General features: G+C 38.9%; 1 protein-coding gene across 1 annotated transcript in view; it reads left to right on the top strand.

Moving 5' to 3' along the window:
* Positions 1-692: 692 nt before the first annotated feature.
* LOC148871824 (uncharacterized) overlaps positions 693-15,731 on the top strand; it is a 38,850-nt gene continuing 23,811 nt past the window's right edge. Inside the window, exon 1 of the mRNA XM_088967842.1 lies at positions 693-1,984. Coding sequence (XP_088823968.1) covers positions 1,898-1,984 — 87 coding nt within the window. The 5' untranslated portion in view covers positions 693-1,897. The remainder of the gene's footprint in view (positions 1,985-15,731) is intronic.

Genomic DNA, 15,731 nt, shown 5'->3' on the forward strand with positions numbered 1-15,731 from the left:
ATTTGTGCTCCCAGATACGAGCCTAAATTGTCTATTAGAAAAAAAAACTCATTCAAATACGCTCCTAAATATGAGCATAAACTATATATGAGACTCCCGAGTATGAATATAAACTACTCGACTTCCTAGATTTAAATTTGTCATTTGATGGATAGATTGGACAAATCTTTGATTAGGATTTAGTGAATCCCATTTAAAAGGCAACCAGCAGCTTTCAAGGCTTAATTGATCCAACAAAAAAAGGAAATTAATGGCTGGTCAATGGGCTAAATGATGCATGGGCCTAGCCCCTTTGCCAAGTGGCATATTAAATCTAATCTATGGATTTAATTACAGTTAAATCGGGATCAAAGATTGACCACCGAATTGTAAATTTAGTGGGGCCCATTTGAATTAACTTAAGTGAATCATAATGAATAAGAGAAGAAAAGGGAATGCTGGTTGGATATCTTAACTGACCACATGTGGGCTAGTTTCTTGCTAAATGGCTTCCAATTATAATTGAACATGATCCAATTAATCTAATGGGCCATTGGGGTGACAATTGTCACTTGCCATTAAAAACAAATTGAAGATTGTCTTGCTAAATTATAATAGGTTTCCATAAATGAAGGCAATTCGAATGTGAGGTTGGGCGGGCTCTTCAAGTGAGGCCACCCATTATAAAAAGGAGAGAAGAGCAGTGAGTCTCTCTCTCGGAGAGGTGATCGGGAGGATGAAGAGAGCTGATTCGTCTACAGAAAAGAGAAGATAAAAAAATAATAAGAAAAGGGAGAAGATAGAAGAATTTTGGAAGAAGTCTAGCTCATGAGCCAATGCTAAACTGTTAAAGTTTCAAATTAAATGTTGTTAGCTACGTGCATGTAGAGAGATTTTCAACTGAAATCATTATCTCTTCTTCGGCTCTCTCTAGCAATTCCCAACCAGAAATTCGGCTTCTCAACTGTTGAAGCCTCAAAACTACTGCAGTCCCATGTCACGTGAATAAAAAAGTTTGGTCCTTAGAGTTGCTGTACTCAAAGAGAGCTCCCATCAAATTACTACAAACAAGAAATCTTTTATTAAATTGTTGTAGTCAAGAAGATCTTCGTCGAATCATTACAAGGGACCTCCTACCATTAAAGTCATCAAGCTTTACAGGTCATGTCAGTGACAAGCTACAAATGCAAGTTCAATCGTGTTCGTGACAAGATAAGCAGAGGGTATTCTTCAAAAAAAAAAAAAAGAGTTTGTATCCCATTTAAATTTTTGCAAAAAAAAAATTAAATTTTTTTGAATTTATCCGCATTAATTTTTATGCTCCAAATTTAACGCAAAATTTGTGTTGACACCCATTTTGGGGGAAAGTTGCAAACACTTGAATAGAACAAAAATACCCCTTGTAATAATGGATTTTATGGCTAAAATAGTCATTGTTTTGTTTGCATGGAAAATAAAAAAACATGATAAATAACTTACCAAAAAGTGAAGGAGGCCTAAATGGGAATCCCCAGAAACAAGGATGGGATAACCTTATCCTTGCTGATGAGGGGACGGAGATGGGGAGTGGCTCCTCTTCCCCGGCCTACCCTGCTGTCATTTGTATTAGCCCGGTTCCCGAACATTCGAGTCCGACTATGTAAACTTCTTACCCATCTGGGCCTAGGGTTTGCTTGGTCAGGGCCCAGGCCCAGCCTGCATTATGTGCGGGCTTGGTGCGGGGCTGAGCCCACAGGCAAAATAGCTGTCCGGGTCTGGAAGTTTGCGGGCCGATCCGGGCCGGGTGTTGAAAAATCATCCCTGCGGATCTGAAGGCTTTCTTAATCGGGTCCGACCTTTCGGATCAATTAGAAAGCGGCCGTGCTTTGTCTGAAAGGAACGCCGGAAGGAAGTTTGAAAGATTAGCCGGAGAGCTCTCATGGCGGAAGAATCAAAAGCTCAGGTCTCTAACCCTCCACCGTCTCCGCCACCTAAATCATCTCAAGAAAACCCCAGGAAGTCTCAGGTACTTGAACCTTCTTATCTCTACTCGTACTGTCAAATTGGGATCTCAATTCGCTCTATCCTCCTTCTTCCCCAACTTTCATTCATTGTGATCTGGGGTTTCTAGCTGTAACCATTCAATCTAGATCCCTTCTGTTCTTTCTTTTTATCATGATGAATTTGGATATCTTTGGTTAGATAGGTTCATATTTTTTTGGTTCTTGGTTTTTATTTTCGATGGATTATTCATTGTTTATTGTAAAATTGCATTTATGAATCTTTCTTCTTTTTCAGTATAAGATTTTTTCCCGTTCATTATGCACAGAATCTTTGACATATCTGGTGGCTTTTATCTGGAACTTTCGAACTTTGAAAGTTATAGGCTATGCATCTATGGTTCTTTCTAGAACGGAACCAAATTCTGGACACTACATTTTATGCCTTGATTGAAAAATGGTGTTTTCAAGCCTCCCAGCTGGATGGGAACTATAAGGTTAGGACGTTTTCTTGATGTAATGATATATGGGAAATAACATATATCAGGCAGAAGTTACATTAAAGTACTTGTTCGCAGATTTAGAGGGCAAATCGTAAAGATGAGATTTCCCACCAAAAGTGAAGACACAACAGTTTATAAGTAACCATCAAGAGAATTATGATTTAGATTTCTATTAATCCATGGTTCCAAACTGTGCTATGTAATCAAATTTTATAATCTAATCTCATACAGCTTTCTCATCTTTGGAAGCTTAGATATTATCTTGGAGTTAGAGTTATCCTCTTCCATGTTTTTGGACTTCAATTAAATAAATTCCCAATCATGTATTCTAGAAATTTTCTTTTGTTTCATTTAGTTAGTCCAAGGACCCATTATCTGAGATTCCTTTGTTGCAGCACTTAAATGTGTCTCTTTGAAACGGCTTTTCTATGGCATAAACACACTTCCTGAAATACAAAGAACTTGTGAATAAGCTATTTTGGGGCTAGCTTTTCACCCTCGAGTCATTTCATCACACCCTCAAAGTCCGGTTTCATCACAACATGACTTTAAGCACTAAGCACTAGCTAGAAACAAGTAATAATAAAACCTATTTACTTTTTGTAGTTTTTGTTTTTGCCATTTCTGGAAGAAGGTGGCTAGCTTTTTTTTTTTTTTTCCTGCTATTCCATGTGCTTTTATTTATGTTTTGATGGTCATATACAAAGTTTTATTCAGTGCAGCTAATTACATTACATGGATTTCCTCTAGGAATACATTGCCCAACATTTTCTTGTCAATTTCCATGAAATTTAGCATTCAAAAAATGACTAAGATATTGCCATTCCTGGTACTTGGTTCCATCTGTCCAGGGTCTTGGGAGTGGGGACTGTGTAAAACGGGCTGGGCCACCCATGGGCCAGCAGAGCCCACGTGCTACAGTGCCATATCGTTCCAGGCGCAGCCCATACCCCTGGGCGAGAGATTGAGGCCCATGGACTGGCATGGCTCGCAGCCCATATGGGCCCATGCCAGCATGTATATATTAATGATATATAAATATATGAACATGTATTTTTTCCTTCATAGAAAAGAAAGAAAAATCATGCTGACCTACAGGCTGGCCTGGCCCTGCAGCTGTGTCCCCTACCTGCACTTTAATGCCATGCCAGAAAGGCCTGCTACAATGCAGCAGCACAACAAAAATGAGTACACCTATAAACAGACCTAATGCTTGTCAGCCAAAGTTTTTTTTCATTACACCAGGTCGTACAAAAATAACTAAGCTATTCTCTATAGGAAATATATTTATCAAAAAAAAAATTCTCTATAGGAAATATAACTTGGCTGGCAATGAGACTTATGGTCAAGTTGGAGGGGTTCTTGCAAGGTGCAACCAGCTGGTTGGTAAGGTCTCCTGCTGGTTGTAGTGGAGACTTGGGATTGAATCCCGCCTGCACCTGGGTTGGGGGATGGGATACCCCCCGTTGTGTAGCCCTTCTGAACATATAGAAAAAAAAAGAAATTGGAGGGTTATGGAAGTTTCACAAAAGGTAGGGGTGGGTGACAGAACAAGTTTTTGGAGAGACATTTGATGCAATGACAGAAGCCAGATGGATAGATTCCCATTTGCAAATGATAGGGATACTTGAGTTTCAGACTTGTATGAGTTGCATGGTGAAGTCATCACATGGTGCCCAACTTTTTGAAGGAATCTAAACGACTGGGAAATTGAGGATCTGATTTTGTTGATCAATTTACTTAACACATCTATCCCTTGGGTAACCAGGAAGATACAAGAATTTGGAAATGGGTAAGCTTGGGGAACTTTTCAGTGAAGTCTTTTTTCAAGAACGTAAGTACTACTCAGGTGGCAAAGTTTCCATACAAGGAAATTTAGCTACCAACACATTTCTTGATTCCTTGAGTTGTGTGCTATGTGGATGGGAGAGGGAGACTGCAGATCATCTGTTCGTCACCTGTCCAATATCCAGTGTGGTGTACAATCACTTCTGCTATCTCCTAAATCTCATCTGGTGCCTGCCAAAAACTGTGAGGGAGCACTTGAAGTCCTGGAAGATTAGTAGCCTAAACAGGAGGAGCAGAAAATCATGGTGTCTAATCCCAGCTGTTGTAACCTGGTGCGTATGAAAGGAGAATAACCTCAGAATTTTCGAAGATAAAAGCATCCCATATGAAGAGCTATTTTTAAAAAGGGGGTAGATGTTCTAAGAGGTAAAACGACCTTAGAAGTTAAGGTGACTGAGATCTCTGGCAGCAGAGAAGTGTTGGAGAAAGGTTATAATGAGTTTGATGGGGTTCAATGGCCTATTCCGGTTGTAGAGGAAGAAGGTTCTAATTTAGAAGATTGGTTGAGTGTGGTGGTTCATGAGGAAAAGGGAGATGGAGTGGTTGTTGAAAGAAACAGTTTTCAGCTGAAAGAGTTAGCAGTCAACCAGAGATGGAGATTGATAGACAAATCAATGAACAGGTTGCATCTGAGAGGCTAGTTGGAGGAAGTTTTGTTGAAATTGTGGTAGGGAAGCTAGGGAGAGAATTGGGGAGAAGGAAGGTCAAAGCAGATAAGGAAAGTTTGTTGAAAGAGAATAGAGGCATCAGTGGAACCTCTTCAAACTTGAAGAGAATAAGGTGCTTGGGTTCTGGCCAGTTTGGTCCATGTGACTAAAGTATTTTCAGAATAGAGGCTCTTTGGAGCTAGTCCTTGCAATTAATATAAGAGATTGTATAAGAGGAAGAAAGCAATAGGTAAAGCAAGACAAAACAAGAAATTTTGGAAGATTCACAAGTCATGGATCAAGATCTTTTGCAGACTAAGGATGCTGATCATGTAAGTGTGCAATCAGAGTTGGCAGGTTTAGCTTATGGAGATGAAATAACAGATTAGGATGGAGAAGATTCAAGAGGTAGTGGAGACTGGTGGTGAATAGGTTTTAGATTAAGCAATACCGGTTGAAAGAAAATTGGATTTGTGGGTGGAGAAGTGCAAGTCAGCATATTAATGGGTCTCTACTTTGTGGGTGGTGAAGAATTTGCTAGGAAAGATTTTTTGGATGTTGAAAAGGGTAAGCAGAGTTGATATTTTATTAATGGGAAAGCATGGGGAGGTGCTTGTGACAAGGTTGAAAGTATCAGAAACACCAAGTATATTGGAAAGGCAATTTTATGAGACATGTCGGGATATGCCTTGATAGTTGGATACACGTGTATCGGAGAAAAATTAAGATACACATGAAAACACTATAAATAATTTAATAAATCATAAAAATACATCAATAACACTAAATATAAGGCTTGAATGAGGTATACATACATTAAATTAATATATTTTAATGGGTTTTATGAAAAATATATCATAGTCAATTATAATTTTCATTAAAAAACTCTATGCTTAACTATAATTTATAAATTATAATTCTTAAGTTTTAAGGGATGAGAAAAGCCCAACTGTCCTATTCAACAATAAAACATACATTGGCACAACTTCTAAGTCAAAATATAATTCATAATTATTTCTTATTTAAATAATTACTATTTATTTTTAATTTCAAAATTTACAAAAAAAATCAAAATAAATAAACATTGTACAATATATTCAAAAAATTACTGAAGAAGAAATTTTAATTGCTCTGTGGATATGATAAATCATCTATAAATCTTTAATATTTTGTTTAGGTCATAAAAATATAATTAATTATTATTTATTTATTTTAATTCTGAAAATATAAAAAATAAAAAAATAATTATTGAAGAAGGAATTTCAATTGCTCTATAGCATAGTTTTCAAAGTGCCAAGGTGAGGCTAGGCGACAGGGGGTGCCTTCTCGCCTAATCACCTAGGCAATGGATTTTTTTATTTTAAAAACATGGATCCTAGGGTAGTTCCCTAGGTACCATGGCAAGGCTAGGCGACTGACAGGTGGGCACCTTGTTGCCTAGTCGCCTAGGCAATGGATTTTTCTTTTTTATGTAAAAAACATGGATCCTAGGGTAGTTCCCTAGGTACCATAACCATATTTCCTTAATAATTATTCATAATTTTCATAAGAAAAGTATAAAGTTCATGTTAAATTATAGAAAATCAACATATTCATGAGAAGAAAAAGAAGAAAGAAAAGAAAATTGAAAAAATATAGGGGCTGAACCCTTATTTTTGTTATAGGAAAAGAAGAAAAAGAAAAAGTAGAAGGTATGGAAGATATGGAAGTAAAAGTAGAAGAAAAGAAGAAAAGAAGAAGAAGAAGATATGGAAGAAGAAAATGTGTTAATTAGACAAAATTATAACTTCTACCTTATTGGTCTAGGTTTTGAGGTCTTTGAGGGTTCAATACAGCATTCAACAATGTTTGTGTTGATTGAACCTAACAAATAAGAAAATTATAAAAAGAAATTAGTACATAAGCACACAAAATGAATATTTTAGTTTAATAATGTCTACTTTATAATTTTAATTTAAAAAAATAAAGAATAAAAAAGTATTTTATAATAGAAAGTATAAAATTGCTTGGTGATTAGGCGAGGGTGTCTTGACGGCTAAGTGTCACCTTGACAACTATGCTCTTTGGATATGATAAATCATCCATAGGTCTACAATATTCAATCCTTGTGATTAGATCATAAAAATATAATTAATTATTATTTCTGAAAAATATAAAAAATTAAAATAATTATTGAAGAAGAAATTTCAATTACTCTATGGATATGAGGAAGAAGAGAGGAGAAGAAGAAGGTTGAGAGAAATGGGGTGATGACACACTCTCACAGCCCTCTTTTGGAGATGTGGGGCCATTTGGACAAGGAGATGTCTTTAGAGGACATGGAGGTGATATATTGTTGCTTCTTTGTGCACTAAGCCAGATTGGAGATGGTGATGGTCAGAGCTGAGATTTAAACCCTTCTTGTTTAGATTGAAATGCTCCTTTAAGTTTTGAGAGAACAGAGATAGAAGCAAGTTTCTGTGTGATTATAGGTTGGTTGTGGGAAGGCTTAAGGCTTGTAGAACTTCCGGACTTTGAAACTTCATAGCCAGGGGCCCAGGGCTTGTAGAATTTCTAGACTTTGAGACAGCATAGCAGATGGCTGGTAATGATCACCTTCGGCCTGTGCTCTGGTTCTGTTTCTGCAAGAAAATAAAGAAAGAAAAGAAAAGAACAGAAGAAAGAAGAGAGGAAGAGAAGAAGAATGCAAAAGAAGGGAGCAGTTCTCTTAGATTCTGCCGCCCAGATCTGTTATTTATAGGTTTCTATCATAAAAGAGGTTACAAAGATATCTATACCCCTGCCGCCTAAAACACTACTTAACAGAATAAAATAGTAACTAAAGCAGGCCCCAAAAAAAGTAATAACAGGCCCATAACAAGGCCCAAATAGAACTAAAAATAAGTAAATAAAGAAATAACCAATATGGCAAGGTAGCAAGTAAATTGCTATATTGCTTTTCTACAGTCCCCCTCAAGGTAGGAATAGATATAGGTCATTCCCTACTTGAATAAATCTATTTCTAATCTGACCCTTGTAACTGCTTTGGTGAAGAGATCAACAAGCTGCATATTGGAGGCAACATAAAGAAGTTTTAACATTATGAGTAATATTAAACCTAGTTATCACAATACAACGTTAGTGGCCTTTCATATTTAACCTCTAACTCCTCAAGTAGTGATCTTAGCCATAATAACACTTCAGTCACCTCATCAGCCATAGATCTGTACTCTGCTTCAGCACTAAAGCGGGCAACAACATTTTGTTTTTTACTCTTCCATGAAACAAGATTGCCTCCACAAAAGCACAGTACCTTGAGGTAGATCTCCTATCATCCACATAGCCAACCCAATCTACATCAGTGTGTACACTTCTATCTTCATATGACCGTTATTCTTGAAGAATACACCTCTGATTGGACACCTCTTTAAGTAGGCAAGTATCTTTTCAACTACAAGATGGGAAGTTTTAGGAGACTATATATACTGGCTGACAACACTGACAACATAAGAAATATCTGACTGTGTTAGGTAGAGGTAGAGGAGCTTTCCAACCAGTTGTTGATACATGGCTTTATCTTTAAGTGAGTCACCTCTTACATTTATCTTATGCTCAGCTCAATTAGTGTGTCTACTAGTTTAAATCCCAATTTTCCAATTTCTTCTAGGAGATCAAGGGCATATTTTCTCTGAGAAATGAAGATGCCATGCTTAGATCTGGTCACTTCAATTCCTAGGAAATATTTCAAATCACCTAGATCTTTCACCTCAAACTACTTACTAAGTAAAATTAATCTCATCACTATCAATTGCCCGTTAACATAATATCATCAACATATATGGCCCAGAGAGTTAAGGTTGAACCTGCTTTCTTAAGAAATAGGGTGTGATCTGATTGAGCCTATACATAACCAGATTTTTCCAAGGCACATTTAAACCTGTCAAATCATGCCCTTGGAGACTGTTTCTAGCCATACAAAGCCTTCTTAAGTCGGTAGACTTTCTTTCCACTATCTTCATCATAGAAACCTGGGGGCAACTGCACATATACTTCTTCCTGGAGATCACCATTCAAAAAGGCATTCTTAACATTCATCTGGAACAACGACCATGAGAAGTTTGCAGCAAGTGACAACAACACTTTGATTGTGCTCATTATGGCAAATGGTGCAAGGTTTTCTACATAATCAATACCATAAGTCTATGTGTTTCCCTTAACCAACTAGTTGGGCTTTGTATCTTTCAATTGAGCCATTTGCATTGCACTTCACTACAAATATCCATTTGCATCCAACCGGTTTCTTCCCTCTTTGCTGATCTACTAGCTCCCAAGTATCACTTTTGATAAGTGCATCCATCTCTACCTTACATTGCTTTCTTCTACTCAAGTACTATTAGGGCTTCCTGCACTGTTCTAGGCATGGATACATCAGAAATGGACACCAAAAAGAACTTATATGATGGTGAGAGGTGGTCATAAGAAAGAAACTGAGAGATGCAATGGGCAGTAGACGAGGTGCAACGATGTTTCCCTTTGCGTATTGCAATAGGAAGGTCAAGATCATCTATGGGTGGCTGAGGTTCAATGGTGGTGGTAGGCATATCTTCTACAATAGTTGTGGGTACAGAGGGTGTAATGCCTGAATCTGTTGCTGCAAAGGTGACTAGAAGTGGCTTGGATTGCTCATCATTGGAACCAACTTTCTTCCACCATCGTCTGTGAAACACCCTCAACTCCTTGCACTTATGATAGCCCCCCTCACTACACTCCCCTTCAGTGATGGGAATAGGCAATGAGACTTCTTGTGTAAAAACACCTTGCTCACCACTCTCCCCCTGAGAAGAAATCCTAGAGTAATAAAGGACATCCTCAAAGAAAGTAACATCCATAGACACAAACGAGTCCCAAAGACAGGACCATAACAGCAATACCCCTTTTGATTTTGTGCATACCCAAGAAAAATACACTTGGCTACCTTGGGATCAAATTTGGAACAATGAGGTCCAAGGATTTGAACAAAACAAGTGCACCCAAAAGTTTTAAGGGGAATAGTAAATTGGTCCTTATCAAGGTACAATAGGTTAAAATGAGCTTTCATGTCTAAAACCCATGAAGGAACTCTATTAATAAGATAAATAACAATGTGGATGTCACCCCCCAACACCCCCCCCCCCCCCCAAACCAAATAGGAACATTAGAATTCAGCATGATGCTCCTAGTAACTTCAAGAATGTGTCTATTATTTCTCTTAGCTACTTCATTCTACTGGGGTGTGTGAGGACAAGTACTTTGATGAATAATCCCATACTTAAGGAGATATGAGGCCAAGGGTTTTGCAAAATACTCATTGGCATTATCAAATCTAAGATTTTTTTTATTCTTATTCCAAATTGAGTCAAAACTATCTGGTGGAATGCATGGGTCAAAGTAGGTACCTCATCTCGAGAACGCATAAGATAAACCCAAGAAAAACGAGAGTAATCATCCACAAATAGAAGGAAAAATCTGTAACCCCCCCAAGGTTCAAAATATCGATATGACAGTAGGGCATATTGGCCTGTACCGGTACTGTTTTTTATGTTTGTTTTTGAAACTGGTTTAGAGGGGCTGGTTTCAAGCTGGTCTATCCCTTGAACCACTTGCCGACCCGAAACACCCCCTGTAGGGGTGTATCGGGAAGGCTCCGATACTATCTGTATCGACCGATACGGGCTAATACGTGACAAAATTTTGATCCTTATCCCCCCCCCCCCCATTGCAGTAATGTGATATGGCCCCCAAACATTGGTATGCACAATTTCAAAAGGAAAAATGATTCTTTTATTATTCAAGAAATAGGTTGATTTACAATGCTTCGCAAGTTCATAACTCTCACACCTCAAACTAGACACTTGGATTGACTCAAACAAAGTAGGAAAAAGACTCTTTAAAGACCTAAAAGACAAATGACCCAACCGATTATGCCAAAGCATAACCTGACTCATAGATTGAGAATTGAGACACAAAGACTTTCCAACCTCTTTCCTCCTCCCAGGTGGACGCTCAAGCAAATAAATTCCATTCGTCTCATGGCCAGTCCCAATTACCTTCCTTGTTGCCAGGTCCTAGAAGACACAACGATTAGGGTAAAAAGTTACTAAAAATTTTGGTTTTTAGTAATGCTACTCACTAAAATCATATTAGTGTCGAGTTTGGGGACATGAAGGACAGAGGACAAGGAGATGGAATTAGGCACTCTGATATCTCCCTTGCCAGAAATATATGCAAGAGAGCCATCAACAATAGTATTGATAAAAAAAAAGAAAGCCATCAACAATAGAAACCTTGCCTCTACCAAAAGATAATGAGTAGAAAGTAAACATAGAAGATAAACTAGTTATATGGTCAGAACCATCTAAATCAACAATCCAAAAAGGACTAGAGTTACCAAGGGCTGAAGCATGATATACAGTAGCTCTTGTACCTGAGTGAGCAAAAGCTGAAGTGGGAGTAGTGATAAAACTCAGACTAGATGTTCGTATAAGTTCGGATCATAAGAAAGAGAAGGAAAAAAAAGAGAGAAGAAGGAGAAGAAGAAGGAGAAAAGGTCACATCCAAACTAGAGAGAAAAATTCAAATCCCTCTAGTCGGCCCTTCTTTTATTTATACTCTTCTAAGGTATACAAGAATTACCATTGGGCCCTCACTTTTGTGAGAGCCAGATAGAAAACAATTCACTCTTTTCTTTCATAAAGTAAAGCTATGTCATCCTTGAATAATCATCAACAAAAATTACAAAGTACTTGTAACCATTATAAGACACTACTTTGTTTGGACCCCAGATGTCCGAATGGACTAAAGAAAAAGGACTCGATGTACGACTATCAACTCTAGGACTAAAGGAGACATGATGATGTTTCTTAAATTGACACGACTCACAATTTAAATTAAAAAGACGACTCAACGACGGAACAAGTAACTGAAGAGCTCTAAGAGACGAATGACCAAGTCTGTGGTGCCATTGATGAGGGGAGAGAGATGACTGAAGAGCTGTTGTCGAACCACCTCCATCAAGATAATACAGTCCACTAGCTTCATGCCCTCCACCAATCTTCATCCCTGTCTTGAGATCCTAAAACACATAAGAGGAAGGGTAAAAAGTTATTGAGCAATTAAGAGACTTAGTCAATTTACTAACAGACATCAGGTTAAAGGGAAACTTGGGAGCATATAAAACTGAGGAGAGGGATAATGAGTCTGTGTCAACATTACCAACACCACGTATGGCTGATGTAGAGCCATTGGAAAGAGTAACAGATTGGAAGTGGAGGACGGAGAAATGGATGAAAACACACCTGGAGTTCCAGTCATATGATCGGAAGCTCTAGAATCTATAATCCAACGGGAAGGTGTGGATGCCAGACAAGCCGTGAAACACTAACCATCTCCTTTCTGGAAGTATCTGTAGATGTAGTGGGGATCTGATCAGTAACTTGAGATTCTTGTCTTGAGATGCCACCATTTACTGTTGCATGATTTGCCCAGGTTGAAGGTGGGCCATGTAGATCATAGCAAAAGTTGATAGTATGTCCCTCTATACCACAATGAGTACATCTTCTTTGAGTATTACCACGTCCCCTACCACGGGCTCCCCCTGAGTCTCGTCCTCCAACACGACCACCACCACGACCATACATGGGTCCACCACCACTACCACGACCATGCTGGCCTCCTCTACCACCACGACCTCCCCCTCTCGTAATTGCAAATGCAAATCTATCTGACATAGTGGAAGTCTTTGTGGGTCCAACTGAAATCCTCTGAAGACGTGCAAACACTTCCTCAAGAGAGGGAAGAGCAGACCCACCCAGTATTTGTGCCCTTACGGGTTCATACTTAGACTTCAGCCCTACTAAAAATTTGGTCACATCCAATTGCTCTCTTTGTTGTTGCTGAATTTTGACATCAGGAGTAAGAGGATGATAAATCGTAAATTTCTCATACTGGCATAATAGTCCTCAAGACTCTGATTTCCTTGTTGCAGATTGAAGTACTCTTGGTACAGTTGGTAAACCCTAGTAGTGTTATCTTGTCTAGAATATAGTTTCCTTGCATGATCCCAGACTTCCTTGGTTGTATCTAAAAACATGAAGTTCACACTAATTTTGGACTCCATGCTGTTCCATAGTCAAGTCATAATTTGAGCATCCTCCTGCTCCCATTCATCATATAGTAGGGCTTGCACCTTGCTCTGATACCAAGATGGTTGGTATTGACCTCCTTCGGCCTATGCTCTGGTTCAGTTTCTGCAAGAAAATAACAGAAGAAAAGAAGAGAGGAAGAGAAGAAGAGAAGAGAAGAGAAAAAGAATGAAAAAGAAGGGAGCAATTCTCTTAGATTCTGCCACCCAGATTTGTTATTTATCGGTTTCTATCATAAAAGAGACTACAAGGACATCTATACTCCTGCTGCCTAAAACACTACTTAACAGAATAAAATAGTAACTAAAGAAGGCACAGAAAAAAAGTAATAACAGGCCCATAACAAGGCCCAAACAGAACTAAAAATAAGTAAATAAAGAAATAACCGATATGACAGGGTAGCAACAAGTAAATTACTATACTGTTTCTCTACAATAGCCAAGAGAGAACTGTGGTATTCGATTATCATGAGAGAGGTGTTTGTTAGGTCAACTAAAGGAACCATTGATCGACTTAAGTTTCTCAATAGAAGTTTGGTCGGACAATTTGTTAATTCCGAACTAGATGTAGAAGATGCGTGCACTTGGGCAATGGCTGAATGGAAGCCGAGCAATTCCCTTCAAGGTGAGGAGACTCAATGTGGGTTTTTTTTTTTTTTTTCCTTTTAGTTGTGAAGTTGAAGCTCTTGATATTCTCAATCGTGAACAAGATCAGTTACACTATACAGAATTAAGGTTGGGGAGATGGAATCCTCTTGTTGGGGCTTTGGGAAACATGGGGCCTTTAAGTTTTGTTTGGATAAATGTTTTCGGTATTCCTCTACACGCCTGGAGCTTTCACACGTTCAAGGCGGTTGGAAATGCTTGTGGTAGTTTTAGGTTTGTTGATTCAAGAACCAGTGCATGGAAGAATCTTATTACTGCACATATTCTTATTGAGGTGGAGGAAATCCATCTTGTTCTAGCTTCATTGTTGCTACATTTTGGTGGAGAATTGTATGATTTAGGAGTGGTGGTGGGTCTTACCCTGGTGGCTGGATAGACAATATGGATTCGTGGATGGAGTGGAGTGCTTCTTCTTTAACTGGTTTGAAGTTGTGGGAGTCAAATGGGCTCCTAGTAGGGGATGTGCCAGAGGTTGAAGGAGAGGGCATTTCTGGTATAAAATTAGCTAATGATGATAGTTGGGTTGTTGGGATGGGGCTGATTGATTTTCAAGATATTGGGAAGGTGGAGAGGGGTGACTTGGGGGAAGTTCGAAAGAGGACATGATAAGTGGGGTCAACTCGGAGTCAGCTAGAGAAATGATTAAGGGTGGCTCGTGTGTCTCGGTAGTTATTGTTGCTGGAGGAGGGTCAGAGATTGAAGGACATGTGGCAGATCAAAAGAAAAAGGGGTTGTGGCTTGATAAGGGGGATGGAAAGATGTAAATGATGTTTTATGAGGAGCGGGTTGATGGTTTAACTGGGGACCACTTTCGAAAGCCCAAATTATTGAATGTGAGAAGCTGTTTGGTGTGTTGGGTTTAAATTTTAATAGATGGAGTTTAGTTTCTTTTAAATGTTCAAAGGTACTAAGTGGAGGAGACCGGGCAAAATCTCCTCAAATAAAGATTGAAGGGGAAAGGAAGATCGTTGGGAGTGGGTGACCTTCAGGTACGGAAGAGGGAAAAAAGAGGCCACAATGAAGATAGTGGAGGGAAGAACAGAACATGATGTTGTCCAGAGCGCTGGCATACGCGAGAACACACTTGTTTGCTGCAATCAACCTGTGCAGAAGTGAAAGTTGCAACTTTAAAGGAGGATGATGGTACTCCGACTCTGGGTTTTATTTCTCAGTCAAAGAAAGTTCTGACTAACGTCCCCAACAAGGTCAGTAAAGAAGAGAAGATTGGGCTGAAAGAGGAGGAGGACTCAAGAGGGGTTGTTACGGCTGACTCAGGAGGCATTTCAGAGAGTGACGATGGAGGAAATGTTGGCTTATATGTGGCTTGTTGCACATTTCCCCAAGCTGAGAAAAACAATGCTGATCAATGGCTTTGTGAGGAAGTGTTGGTTGGAAGGTTTAAGGTTAGGTGTGGATTTGGGTAGGAGGGAAGAGGCTGAGAAACATTTGGGTGTAGTATAGTTTTCCTGCATCCACTTCTCATAATAAGAATCATCCTCCTTAGGTTTGTCTTACCACTAGAAATATAACCCCATTTTCCTCTACTACAAACAAGTATCCTCATTGACTGTGACCAAGCTAAATAGTTAGTTCCATCAAGTTTTACTATTCTCACGGCCAATAGAGGATGTGCAAATGTTCCTGAACCCAGTCCGGGTTCTGTGTTTTGCTTAATCTCAACTTCAAAGTGTTCCATTAATGCAATACCTTAGGGAACAATGTTCAAAAGACAAATGTAGATAATTGAAAAAGAGCACACCCAAAACTGACCTGAACAAGATCCAAATCTAGGGTTGCGCATAGCCCTGCAACCTGGGAGAAATAGATAAATGGCAGCCACTCCTTATAGGGACTACAAAACCCTGTTCAGATTGGGTCGATCTCAAAGATGGTCCAAAATCTTCCTTTCAAGCCCTAAGTGCTAGCTTGAAGTAATCTCCAGGACCCCTAT

Source organism: Nelumbo lutea, chromosome 2, assembly GCF_056320005.1.
Source record: "Nelumbo lutea isolate HS-2025 chromosome 2, American lotus-T2T, whole genome shotgun sequence".
NCBI classification, from domain to species: Eukaryota; Viridiplantae; Streptophyta; class Magnoliopsida; order Proteales; family Nelumbonaceae; genus Nelumbo; species Nelumbo lutea.